Below are 12738 nucleotides of genomic sequence, written 5' to 3' on the forward strand. Positions count from 1 at the left end.
ACTTTGACGAAACCAGACGAGCTCAGCAGTGACCGGACGAGTTCCGCGGTGTCATCAGCAGGCAACAACCCAACACTGCACACCGTCTCTCCTGTTCTGAATGACTGTTACAAGAGATGGAGCCTGACATCATGGACTGGATGAACTCAACAGCTTTATAGGGATTGGTCCATGCACTAAGGAATGATACCTCTCTCTCTCTCTCTGTGGGTGGGTGCAAAGAGTGATGGTATACTGAAAAATGTGGGATCTGAGCATGATATGAGTGGTGTGGAATAAGGGATGGATACTGTCCTGCGTTCAGCCGCAGCAGTTGTTTTTCTCCTTAGTAGTTGGTGCACTGCTGTGTTTTTGACTTTCAGCCTGGGAACACCGCTGAAAACACCGATGTTTTTAGTTGTTGCTCAGTAATGATTACTCTGACCAAGGACTTTCTGAGTCTCATGCTCTGCCTGGGAGGAGGGGAAGCCGGGGGGAAGCAGAGACAGGACACCTGACCTGAAGTAGCCAAAGGGGTATTCCATACTACAGCACATCATGCCCGCTATATAATCTGGGGGCAGTTACCTGGAAGGCCCAGAGAGCTGCTCAGGTCCGGCTGGGCATCGGGCAGCGGGAGGTGAGTGGTTGTATTCTCTTCCCTTGTTATTTCCCTTGTCATTACTATTCTTGGTGGTAGCAGTTGCGGGTTTGTGTTATACCTTAGTTACTGGACTGCTCTTACCTCAACCCATGGGAGTTATATTCTTTTGATTTTCCTCCCCATTCCCACGCGGGGTGGGGAGCGAGCGAGTGGCTGCATGGTTCTGAGTTACTGGCTGGGCTTAAACCACAACACAACACTGGTATCTTTCATTTTGTATTTGGAAGGATGACCCTGGAAAATACAGGTCAGTCAGCCTGACTGCGGTGCTGTGAAGGTTGTGGACCAGTTTATCCTAAGTGAGATGATAATCAGAGATAATAAAGCACATGCAGGAAAACCAGGGGGGATTTGGCACATTGGGCAAAGTTTCATGAAGGGTAGGTCCTGCTTGACCAACCTGATCTACGATAAGGTGACCCGTCTGGTTGATGAGGAAATGGCTGAATATGATCCAGCTTGTGCCCAGGCAGCCAAGAGGCCAACAGCATCCTGGCCTGTATCAGCAATAGTGTGGCAGCAGTGCCAGGGCATTGATCATCCCCTGTACTGGGCACTCGTGAGGCCACACCTCCAAACCTGTGTTCAGTTCTGGGCCCCTCACTACAAGAGAGACATTGAGGTCTGTTACTATTACTTGCTGCTTTTTCCTGGATTCACTAGTAGCAATCTTCTTAGTTGGGGTGGCAGCAGTTGTTCCTCTGATGTGGTGGGTGGTTCCTTGTTAGCCCTCGGCAGAGATGTGCAGGGGTTCTGTGAGGGGATCCTGGGCTTTGGAGGAAGCGCCTTGCTTTCTTTTGTCCTGTTCCTCCTCTTTTTGTTGCTCATGATCTCCTGGATTAATATCCTCCTTCCTCCCTCCTTCCACAGGGGGGATGCCTGTGGCCCCTGCACAGTTCAGGCTTGGAGCCAGCAGACCGGCTTCCTCTCAGCTTTCTTGATGTCTCTTAGTCTGTTGATAGTCTCTGGCAGCTCAGACACTTGCTGCAGGAGGTCCGGCACCATGGCGCACGGTGTAGAATCTGGTCCACTGTTCACCCTTGCCTCAAGAGACATGTTGAGGCATTCTGCAGTCTGAGATCTTGAGTTTTAATGACTTCCATTTCATACTGTTGCTGCAGGAAGCTGCTGTATGACAGATCCAGCCAGCTTCCTTCAGCTGAGACTTCCTATTAAGTCTCTCTCCGAAGTCTGAGGCTTGCTATATTCCATGTGTCATAAATCGTAAAATGTTATTTTGCCCACATTCTGCGCAGCTTTAGATGTTATGCACCATGCTTGATTTTTGTTTTAAATAGCTGTCATGATCTCTGTAGGGTATATTATTTAAAAAAAATATTCATATATAAAAATAGATCTCCTGTCTGCTGTTGTCTCACAGTGAACTTTTCTACCCATCAGCATCAGGGTTTCCAGGCTTGCACTGAGATTTCTGTTTTTTCGTTTACTGGTGCTCTTACGGTATTCATCCATACTGAGAGAGCTCTTACAATATGTTGTCTCTTATCATAGAAGGGCAAGGTTTATTTTAAACTGATGCCCTTTAGTCCCACCTCCCTCAAATTCTCCCCCTCCCAAACCCACAAAATAAACCAAAACTAAAAAAAAACACAAAACCCACATACAAAACACAAACCTAAACCTAAAACAAATAAGAGGACTAAGAAGGCTTGGAAGGGTTGTATACCTGGTAGAGGGTAGCTTGCAGATGTGGATTGCTAGGCTTCTTGAGCTGACAGGAGTCAATCAGCATTCACATTTCTAGCAAATGTTTGTCACTATGCTGAACCTTTAGGTGAAGAGATTTGTCTATTTCTGCTTTGTGAGACATAAGCATCCTTTACCATAGCACCCTAGATCACAGTTGAGCATCACTGTGCTAGATATAAGAGTTCTATGTTACTGCTGTCCATAAGGTATTTTTTAAAACATATGTCTTACTTACACCTAGATTTTACCAGTTTTGCCTTTCCCACAATGGCAGTAATACAAACACCTAAGATCATAGTGACTATACACAAATGAGTTGGAGTGCTGATGACTTTCAGGTTTTATAGAGATGCGATTTGAAGCTGAGCAGTGCTGGTGATAATGTCATTCTGTAGTTCATATGGGGTTCTTGTGTCATGGGTTGCAGATTCTTTAAGCACAGGAATAGCAGTGAAACACTGAGGGTCCCTTGAGGCTATGCTCATGGTGTGCATGTTTTGTTCAGTGCCCCCACCCCAGACAGCATGAGCTCCTGCAGTCTGCATCTGTCTTAAAACAGTCTGGATCTTATGTGGCTGTTAAGCAGGGGACCACATTTTGCTGTGTTGTTTGGTGTTTGAACAGCCTTTCCTTCTCTTTAGGGAACAGCAGTCTGGATGTATCCCATCAACAGTCATCTGTGAGCCCTGCTTGGACAGCAGTCATAAGTGGCTGCTTTTGAATAGCAGAGATGTGATCAAGCTTGGCTTGAGTGGTCAGTGGAGGCCTTTGCCTAATTAATGTAATTAATTGAACAGTTCTCAGATTTGAAGGTTTGGGCTGCTGAAAGAAGTCCTGGAAGACTCTTGTTTTTAAATGCAGCTGTTGGGTTCAGAGTGTTGGGACACATCAACCTTGCTGTTGAAGTCTCAAGTGCTGTCACCGTTACAGCATGCATGTTCTTGGACATGCGCCAGCAGTAGTGAACTCTGTAATTGGCAGTGGAGTGTGTGTGTGGAGTTGGTTAATGCCACTTCCACTCTCAGTCTGGCTTGCAGAAGTCCCAAAATATCAAATTCTGACTACTGTCTTTATGAAAGGGAATCATGAAATCCAAGCAGTTCCTGTGCTAGTGTTTGTTTTGGTGCAGTGGTAATGCCAATTTGCTTCTAGGTTGTACTGCTCTCAAAACAAGCTCTTCTATAACCTGTGCATTCATTGCATACAGTAAACATCTTACAGGCTACTCTTGCTAATTCATTTTTTTTCCCACTCCTCATTACCTTTGTGCCAGCATGTTTAAGGTGCTATAGGTAAATATTTTCCATTTTAAATCAGTGTTTTCTCTAGTTTATAAATAGGCTGTTAACATTAGCTTCAGGCTCAGTGGTGGCATGCAAAGTTTTGACTTCATAGTAATTTCAAAGTGTATTGTTGATACGTTTTTAGAGTGTTCCAAAGTTCAGACAGAAATTAATGTAGGATACTACTTTGCTGTCTTAAAGGAAAACCACTTCTTAGAAGGCAAAATTTGAATGTGGTAAACATGGTTTAGACTTTTGCTTGTCTTGGGAAAAAATGCAACCACTGATCTAAGTTATGAAAAAATAGCTAATGGGCATAGTTGAAAACTAGTTTCCGTAAGCATTTCTTGTTCCTGTTTGGTAGGCAGGATGAAGCAGAGGTGTTTCTCACTGTACACAGTGATTAGGTGTTTGCCAAGTAGTATAGTAATCTGAATTAGCCTGATAGGCCTGTGAGTTAATTTAAATGACTGTTAAAGATAGAGGTTATGATTCTCATTACCAGCATGCAGTTATGTAGTGGGAGGTTATCTACATAGGTCTTGCATGCTGAAGACTCCCCGGCTTCCACAACAAGCTCTTCCATTTCTTTCTCTATAAGTAACTTCATCTGCTGGTCTCTTTTGTAAATATCAAACAGCTCATGCATTTTCCTGACTAGGGGTGTATGACTCTGTGTGTGTGTGTGTACATACGTATATATTTATAATGTATAAATAGTTCTTGCAGACTACTTGAAAAAAGGGTCAGTGAATCAGTAAGAAGGAACACAGCCATTTTCCAAATAGTTTTTTGGGGTGTTTCCTAATTTTAGTATAATTTGTGCATAGTGGATGAGGCATGCATGGTGTTCTCAAAAGATACATGGCAGAAAGCTATCAAAAAGCACTGAGTTTCAAGTTTTAGGGTATTTCTGTAATCCAGTTCTGACATTTTTATATTTGCTGTAAAGTATAAACAATACCCAGTGCTGATGTATGGTTGCATTTCAATCAAAGCTTTCAATTTCAAGTGTGAACTTAGAATTATTTTTTTTTTTATTTTTTTTTTTTTTAACTTCTGGAATTCTTGACAGCACAGATACATTTTAAATGTGTGCAGTGCAGGTTTGCATTTTTAAATACATTTTATCAGATTATAGTATGTTCATAAGGATAGCCTGCTATTTAAGCTGGTGATGTGTTTATTTTGATCTCATGTTACTGGTATTTTTGAATAGGCAGCTAAAAAGTTTGAGAGGTTTTTTTTGGGGGAGGGAGGGACTTGGTTTGGTTTGGTTTCTTATTATTACTCTTTTCAGGCAAAGTTCACTCCATACTAGCTTGCTGTGCTGTTGAATGAATCACAAATTAATGTGGTTCCCTTTGAAGAGACCCTTTTTTAAATTTTTTTTTCCTGTATCTACAGAAATATTTTAGAATTTTGAATTCTAAATTAATGAAATAAAAGAAACCATCAGTCTAAAATTTTAGATTTAATTACTATTTATGGTTAATTTAAAAGTTGTACGCTTATTTCCTTGAACCACAACATTCTATGACCTTGGCATAATATCCACAGAGCCCCATCTCCCATACCCCCCAACATTTTACATGGCTTGTTCTGATAGTTTTTGTTCATTTTGCTCTGTATCTTCTTAAAACGTGTCTTTGTGCTTGGGTCCATGGAAGATGCTTTTTAGCACTGGCTGACAGTAGAAATGAGAAGTGTGTGAGATTTCATTGGCAATGCTTATCCCATTGGATTAGTGGGATTTGCTCTTTTAAAATTTGTTTTTGACTTGAATAACTAAAAGCTGACCTGCTGTTGCTTCTTTGCATGCCACTGTTATTTCTCCTTTTTAGTGCCTTAGCTTGAAGTCTTTGCTTTATTCTGAAGTTTTTTATTTTTCTTCTGTAACAAGCATACATACCTATGCTGTCAAATACTACATTGTAGTAATGTGAATTTTCATTCATTGGGCAGCTTTACAGTCCCAGAATGTTTTTAGTTAATGGATTGGATGCTGTTAAACAGATTTTGGCAAAAATAGTTTTGTAAAATTCACTGACTTCTTAATGCTTTCCTCCTGATGGCAGTTTGGCCCAGCTCCCTTCCGAGAGTATAGTAGCTGAAAACACTTGTACTTTTCTCATGGCTATTAAACAATCTTTGTGGTGTGTTTTGTTTGAGGTGTCTAACAGAAGCACAATCACTTTGTGAAAGAGCTTCATCTGGTACATTGTCTTAATGCTGCAGCCGCTTTTCCAAAGACATTTTTGCAGAACACAAAGCCTGCACGTGTGCATTGGAAATGTCAGCAGAACTTGAATTACTGGTCACGTGCTGGTTTGAAAACAGTAAAACATTTCGATCTGCAGCAGCTGAAGGGAAAAGGTGAAGCATGCCTGCTCTATAAATAGCTTCCGTAGTGAACACACGCTTTTCTGACTGCAACTCTTTTGTTGTCTTTAGATAATGTTGAATGAGCTTTTTGTTGGAAAGTGAAGCATGAGTGTTCTTGGGGTCTTTTGAAGTGGATAAATATTTCCAGCAAAGGTTTATAATTGAGTAAAAGAGGAATTTTGCCTTTGAAGGGAAGGATCTATTTGGAGTGAGGTCTTGAAGGTTTTAGCTGGAGACTTTCTGCTCCTTTGGATACCTTAGTGAAATGTCATCATCTTTGAGACCCTTTGAGACTCTGGGCAGGTGATTCCTTTTGCCTTCTTCCAGGAGCATATAACATCACCCTTCTCAGCAGGATATAAATTAACCACTGGTGAAAGCTTTCTAACAAGTCACAGTGCATCCGTGTTTTTTCCTGCTACTACTTTTGTTCTTTTATATGGAGAACATTAGGTGGTTAGGTTAAAAAAGATTAAGGCTATGTCTGCAAGAGGGCGATAGCCATCCCTGTGGAGTACTCTACAGTGTTAGTGGCCACGGAGAAGGTGTCATTTGACATCCAATAGGTTAAATTATAGGAACCCTACCAGGCCTTCTGAATTGAAACTTCCTGGATTGGTTTCTGTGGTGTGGTAAAATCTTCTTAGAGTTCATGTGTACTAGCAGCAATTTGTTTATTTAAAAGCACAAACAGAAAAGAAGAGGAAAATAGTGTTTCATAATTACCAGGCATAATGCATCATTGCAGTATAGTTAATACAGTGCTTCCACATGTTAGCCTGCAAGGGCAGCTGATAGTTTTTGTTTAAAATCTCTGTACTTTAAGAAGGATAGGTGAGGTAACTTGTCTGTATTCGTGCTGTCATTGTTTAGACCAGGATCTGTATTTATAAATGTTGCTGCTTATAACATGGATTCTCGAGTCATCTCAGTGGAGAAGGATGGGGAGCAGCGAGCTGTGTTTGTGTTTGAATAATGTCAGGACTCAAAGGCAGGCTTGCTGTAAACACTAAATATTTCTGGAGATATTTGTCTTCCCAGGAAGATTAGATCTTTTTTGAATGCTTGAGTTATATGCTGGCAAATTAAAAGTGAAGGTATTTATTGAGTAGCAGGCTGTGGGGTTTTCTTGGTGGCTTTTTTGGGGGTTTCTTAGTCATTTTAGTAGGTAATTTTTACTGGGACTTTTTCTGGTGGAATTAATAGGAGTTCAGGTACTTACAGTTGGAAGGAGTGGTATCAGGCTCTTTCAGTGTTTGTGTTAGGCTTTTCCTCAGCTCATAGGTGAGACAGTTTTACATGTGCTTCATAGGAAAGGGGTATTAAAAAGAAAAATCTCCTGTGCAGTTTCTCTGGGAACACCAATGCAGTTTTCACTTACTGGGAATTTACCTGACATAAATAGAGTTGGCTATGTTCTAACAAAGACTTGTTTTGATAGAAGGCACTTACAGAAGCATGCAGTGACTACTTAAAACCAAAGGGAAAGGCAGAGGGAGAAGCTCATGATGTGTGGGGCAATTCTACTCTCCCCTGTGAAAGTGTTAAGTGGAAGCAAGAGCAAGAATAGTGTATGCTCAGGCTTCTTCCTCCACCCCCTGTCCTCCCTGTGCACTTTGCAGCCTACTCCCTCTTCAGCCTTGACTGTTACCTCCTTTGTTTGGTAAACATGGTCTTGCAAAGTTGAGGTTAGTGTGTGCATATGACCTTCTTCAAGGTAGGGTATCAGAGTACTGCAGCTGAATGTAATCCAAACACTGATGCTGACTGGACAATGTGCTCTGAAATGTAGTGTGAACAGATGGGAAAAAATGAGATTTTCATCTTTTTTTTCCTGCAACTTGAAAAGCTTTTTTAAAATGACTGGAGACAAGATTTTGGACTAGACTTAGAGTTTGGAGGTGAGGTTCTTTTGGAGGGGTGCGTTGGGTCTCCCCCTCCCCCTTAATTTTTGTGTGATACTGCTTCCTACTGTACACTTTTCTGGTATTTCAGGAATACTAAATCAGTTTTCTACTTTGAGGAGCTGTGGTTTTGTATTATTTCCATTATAAATAGTTAATGTAACACCTTACTTGTAGTGTCAATCTCTGATTTTATATGCAGTGTTTGCTTAACACTGATATTGCATATGAAATTTATTTGTATTGCCTTGTGTATATGCCTCTGACTTAATGCTTGAGCCAAAATCAATGTTATGCTTACATAAAATTCAAAAGAACCCCTCAAATTCTGCCATTCAGTGATGAAGAGCTGAGAACCAAACCTGGGCCTTCGTGTTGTGCAAATGAGTATGAGTTTAGGTCTGATCTTCAGGGTCTGAGACCCTGGTTTGGTAGGATGCTGTGTCAGCTAGTGGCATCTTGCTGAAACAAACATTTTTCTTATGATATACCATACCTTCTTACAATGCAAGAAAACCTAGAGCTTCTGCCTTGTGCTTTATTATGCTGAATGGAAAACAGGACTGGAATACAGACTTCTGAAACAGTGTGTGCGTGTATCATTCAGTATTATAAATCTGATACCCTGTGTGTTGGCAACTGGCAGCTGCAACACAAAGATAGCTGTCCTACTGGATTGCTTGGGTGAAGGTGAGCTTTAACATGAACTCGGTGAAAGAGGTGAAAGCAAAGAGGTTACTCTTGACTTGTGTCTTGAGTCATGGCTGAGTTGAGACTAAGCCCCTGGGTTCATGCCACTAGAGTGCACTGCCTCCCTCTTACTGAGAGAATGGTTAAAACTGCTGGTAGGTGTTGCAGGTTGCCTGGTGGGGGCTTTGGAAATCCGCTGCCAACTTGCTGAGGTACTGGGAGTTTTACATTGGTCTTGAATCACACGAAGCATTTGCAGCTATAATTTACCGAATAAATATTTTTCTATCGAACTTTTATCAATGTTGGGATGGAATGGCAAAGAGGGCTTGTTAACTAGCTTTTGATTCTCCTTTTGGTTTTATTTAAGATAAAAGAGGTGCATACAAAAGAAAAGGTTAATAACGTTTATAATTAAAGCAAGTTCTTTAAGATATATAATTTCTCAGAAATACATGATGGCCTTTACTTTATAAGTGAAAGGTTCTTGATAATGAGATCTAGTATTTCACTTACGTAATTACATTTTCTGTTGTTTTCCTCACATAGGTTTCCACTTGAGTGGCACAGTGACAGAGCCTGCAATGCAATCGGAGCCAGAAACTGTTTGCAATGTAGCTATCAGCTTTGATCGTTGCAAGATTACCTCAGTGACCTGTAGCTGTGGAAACAAGGACATATTTTACTGTGCTCATGTTGTGGCACTCTCTTTATACCGGATCCGCAAGCCAGATCAGGTCAAACTGCATCTTCCCATTTCAGAGACACTCTTTCAAATGAACAGAGACCAACTACAAAAATTTGTACAGTATTTGATCACAGTGCACCACACAGAAGTTTTGCCAACTGCTCAAAAACTAGCAGATGAAATTCTTTCTCAGAATTCAGAAATCAATCAAGTCCATGGTGAGTTTGATACTACTTATTTCTTTTGCGTCATTTTCTCTTTGGTTTTGAGCTTTTTTGTGGCATTCAGGAGTGTGACCTGCTGTGGTCCTTTCCAAACTGAATTATTCTGTGATTCTGTGGTGTGTATTAAGGAGGATTCTGTTATTGACCCTTTGCTTTAAAATGTTTTGAAAGCAGTACTTTTTGGAAAAGAGAGAAAAATTCCTAAGCAATGAGTTTGATGTCTCCAGCAGTGTTAATATGTGTCCTGATCTGCTTCACGCTTGTATTTTCCAGCCATGAAAAACTGAGTAGTGCTATTCTTTGTATAGCCACATTGCTTAAAGGAACTATCCTACCAACTTAATCAATGGTATCTCTCTGTTATTTTGTTCTTCTTGAACTAATCTTTTGACATTTTGGTTGTGTAATTCTATTTTAATTGTAAAGCATAAAAGCAAGTAGGTGTTGCTGGTTTCTTCATCCATCAAATATACTTTTATTATCCTTTGGGATTTGGTTTCTATATGAGATCAGGAGAAACATAAAACCTTTATTTCAGTGCCATTGTCCTCTTAGCACTGCTCAGCCTACAGCATCAGGAAAGGTCTTGATCTTTCCTGCTCTTTCTGCTGCACATGGTTTTAATGGCTCTCAGTTTCTTGTACTGAACATCTTACATTTCTTAAAGGGTGCTGGGTGTGACTTGAAGCTTTTGAGGTGGCTTTTCTATGGATCCTGCTGAATTGAAAGCAGGTAATTGAGTTTGAGGTGACCCAGCTAGCTTATTAGAGTCCTGTGTTCCTATAAGGTCACCTGGTAGAAATACCCGTTCAGGTGAGCAGAGCTGTTAGCGTAAAGGCAGCTGAGACGCGTGAAAAACAAACCTAAAAATACCTTTTTGGTTTGTTCACTGATAGGGACAGTTCTTGTGTGTTAGATATTGAAGAGGGATGACCACTCTTCCAAAGAATTTGCCATGCAAACACAACTAAGCTGCTTAATACTGGAGAAAGAAAACCGCATGTGAGTTAGATACAGTGTAGGCAGAGCAAAAGAAGGGAATCCTTCCAGTAACAGGTCTCACATATAGCCTAGCTCCTCTCTTCAGGGTCCAGTGACTCTGGCAGGTCCAGGCAGGTGGTGCTGCAATAAGGTCAATCTTGGGAGCAGTTTCCTCTTGGCTTTGGGGGCTATGGGGACATGGCCAGAGGCAAGGCGACTGATCTGGTTGTTACAGAACATAATGAGAAGGTGATTGGCAGAGGTGCCTGGTGGTGGTGGAAGGAGAGGGAAACTAAAGCAGATGCAGGATATTAAGCAAGATATTCAGATGTTGTAAGCTGAAGGTGTGTATCCCATGAGTTGGTAATAGCCAAGGAACCTAAGGGGAAGGAATAATTATGTTGAGTATGAGTGGCACAGAAGACTCAAACAGTCAAGGGTGATTAGAAAAAAAGAAGGCAGGGTGGGAAAGGAAGGACAGATGATAGCTATAGATGGCTGTATTAGCTATACTATGGCTAATGTAAGAGAAATGACAAGCTGTTGCAGAGGGCTTAAATTTGATCAGCGTTAAGTCTGTAATTATTCCAATCATAGGCATGTTAGTCTTTGTCAGCTATTTTCTTATTGTCAAAATATCTCATTACTCATTAGTATTTAAAGTATTTTTTTAGAGAGGTATTTGATGTTTATATCACAGTCTAAATAGCAAAAGGAATAGGAAACAAAAAACTTAAGTTGATGATCAGTTATGAAATTTCACAGTGAACATAAGCGGGGTAGGTTAAAATTGTCCACAAAACTAAAATGTTTTTCGCACATGTTGTTGTTTTCCTAGTTAATGAGACTACAGTATGTCGTCATTGACTGTTGGTATTTCTTAGTAAATACCCTAAAATTAAGCACAAGATTCAGGCAGCATAAGGAAATAAACTGCTATTATGAAAGAAAGCTGGATTATAAAAGAGGATCTGTAGTCTCCTGCTTTACCTATCAGACTCCCATAAAACCATGGCCTGATTTTTTTTTTTTTCTTAGTAGGTTTACAGTGTTAAAAAATTACAAGAGCCTTTTAAGGAAGAAGTAAGTTCCTTTGATTATGTAGCAAGTAAGCAATTGTCTGGGATTCATACTGTATTTGACCTTCAATCAAATTCCGTAAATTAGAAATAATAAAATTAACCAAAAGAAATCTCAAAAAAAAAATAAAAGAAATATATTTCTGGTTCTAATAGCATAAGCTGGTGAACGTAAGGTCACTATTCACTCTGTCACGTCTGCTGTGCTGCAGATGCTCAGCTTGTAGTACAAAAGTATCTTGTAGACCTGTCTTGCTTTGAACAGCTTAACCTTACTGAACAGTGTTTGTAGAGGAATTGTTTCAAGCACTGCTTGAAGGTACAGGTAAGAGGAAGAACTTACACAACCTTGCTTATAAAAGCAAGAGGAAACCTGGCGCATAAACACCAGAAACAGCTTTGATTAAAGGCAAGTGCTGAATCTGGAGTTGGAAATTCTTTTCCCTGTTACATAAAGGTGTTCTGATTTCAGGTGTTTATATACAGCTTTTTACCTTACTTTTCTTTACTCTCACGGTAGCTGTACTAGGTCTATTTATCATATATTTTCAGCAATAGGCAAAAGAAATCAAGTCTTGAATGCTATTTATTTGTACATAACATTGATCTGGGACTTGGAAGAGTTCTGAGCACAGCAGTTTTCTTGACTTGTTTATGAGCTGGCTAGGGAGATGGAACAACTCTGCAGCACTTTCCTTTCAGAAAAGGTGCATTGCATGATTGTTCATTTGCTCAGAATTCTGCCTTATGCAGCAGTCGATGATTGGCTTTGGTAAGTAGTGAAGTGACTTACACCGATGACATCAGTTTTGAAATGACAAATTCCTTTGAGTTTCTCTGTGAATGCAAATGATGCTGTACCATTTCTTGCTCCATGACCGAGCCTTACTGCAGGAAAAAATAAGGGAATGCTGTTAGAAGCACAGGAATGTGTTGTCTATTCAATAACTTCAGGAGAGATGAGTGATTTATTTGGGATCCTGTATTTGCCATGCTAATTTTCTGTTGGTGGTGATTACGAGAGGGCTTCAAATATCGTTAAAGCATGAAAGCACCTCTTGCATTTCAGAAGGTTTGTTGTGTTCTGATTATCTCACGTTACGCTGTGGCAGCAACATCTTGCTGTTGATTTCAAAACTGGAGATCTGTGG

General features: G+C 40.4%; 1 protein-coding gene across 3 annotated transcripts in view; it reads left to right on the forward strand.

The window, feature by feature from the left end:
• The first annotated feature begins 9070 nt into the window (after positions 1-9070).
• ZSWIM6 (zinc finger SWIM-type containing 6) overlaps positions 9071-12738 on the forward strand; it is a 50249-nt gene continuing 46581 nt past the window's right edge. Inside the window, exon 1 of one of the 3 annotated variants that reach the window (XM_062612283.1) lies at positions 9071-9521. In XM_062612283.1, coding sequence (XP_062468267.1) covers positions 9200-9521 — 322 coding nt within the window. In that variant the 5' untranslated portion in view covers positions 9071-9199. The remainder of the gene's footprint in view (positions 9522-12738) is intronic. The other 2 variants (XM_062612282.1, XM_062612284.1) reach the window with 2 other exon arrangements.

The sequence above is a fragment of the Pezoporus occidentalis genome, unplaced genomic scaffold, assembly GCF_034315485.1.
Source record: "Pezoporus occidentalis ecotype Australia unplaced genomic scaffold, CSIRO_AGI_Poc_V1 ctg16, whole genome shotgun sequence".
NCBI classification, from domain to species: Eukaryota; Metazoa; Chordata; class Aves; order Psittaciformes; family Psittacidae; genus Pezoporus; species Pezoporus occidentalis.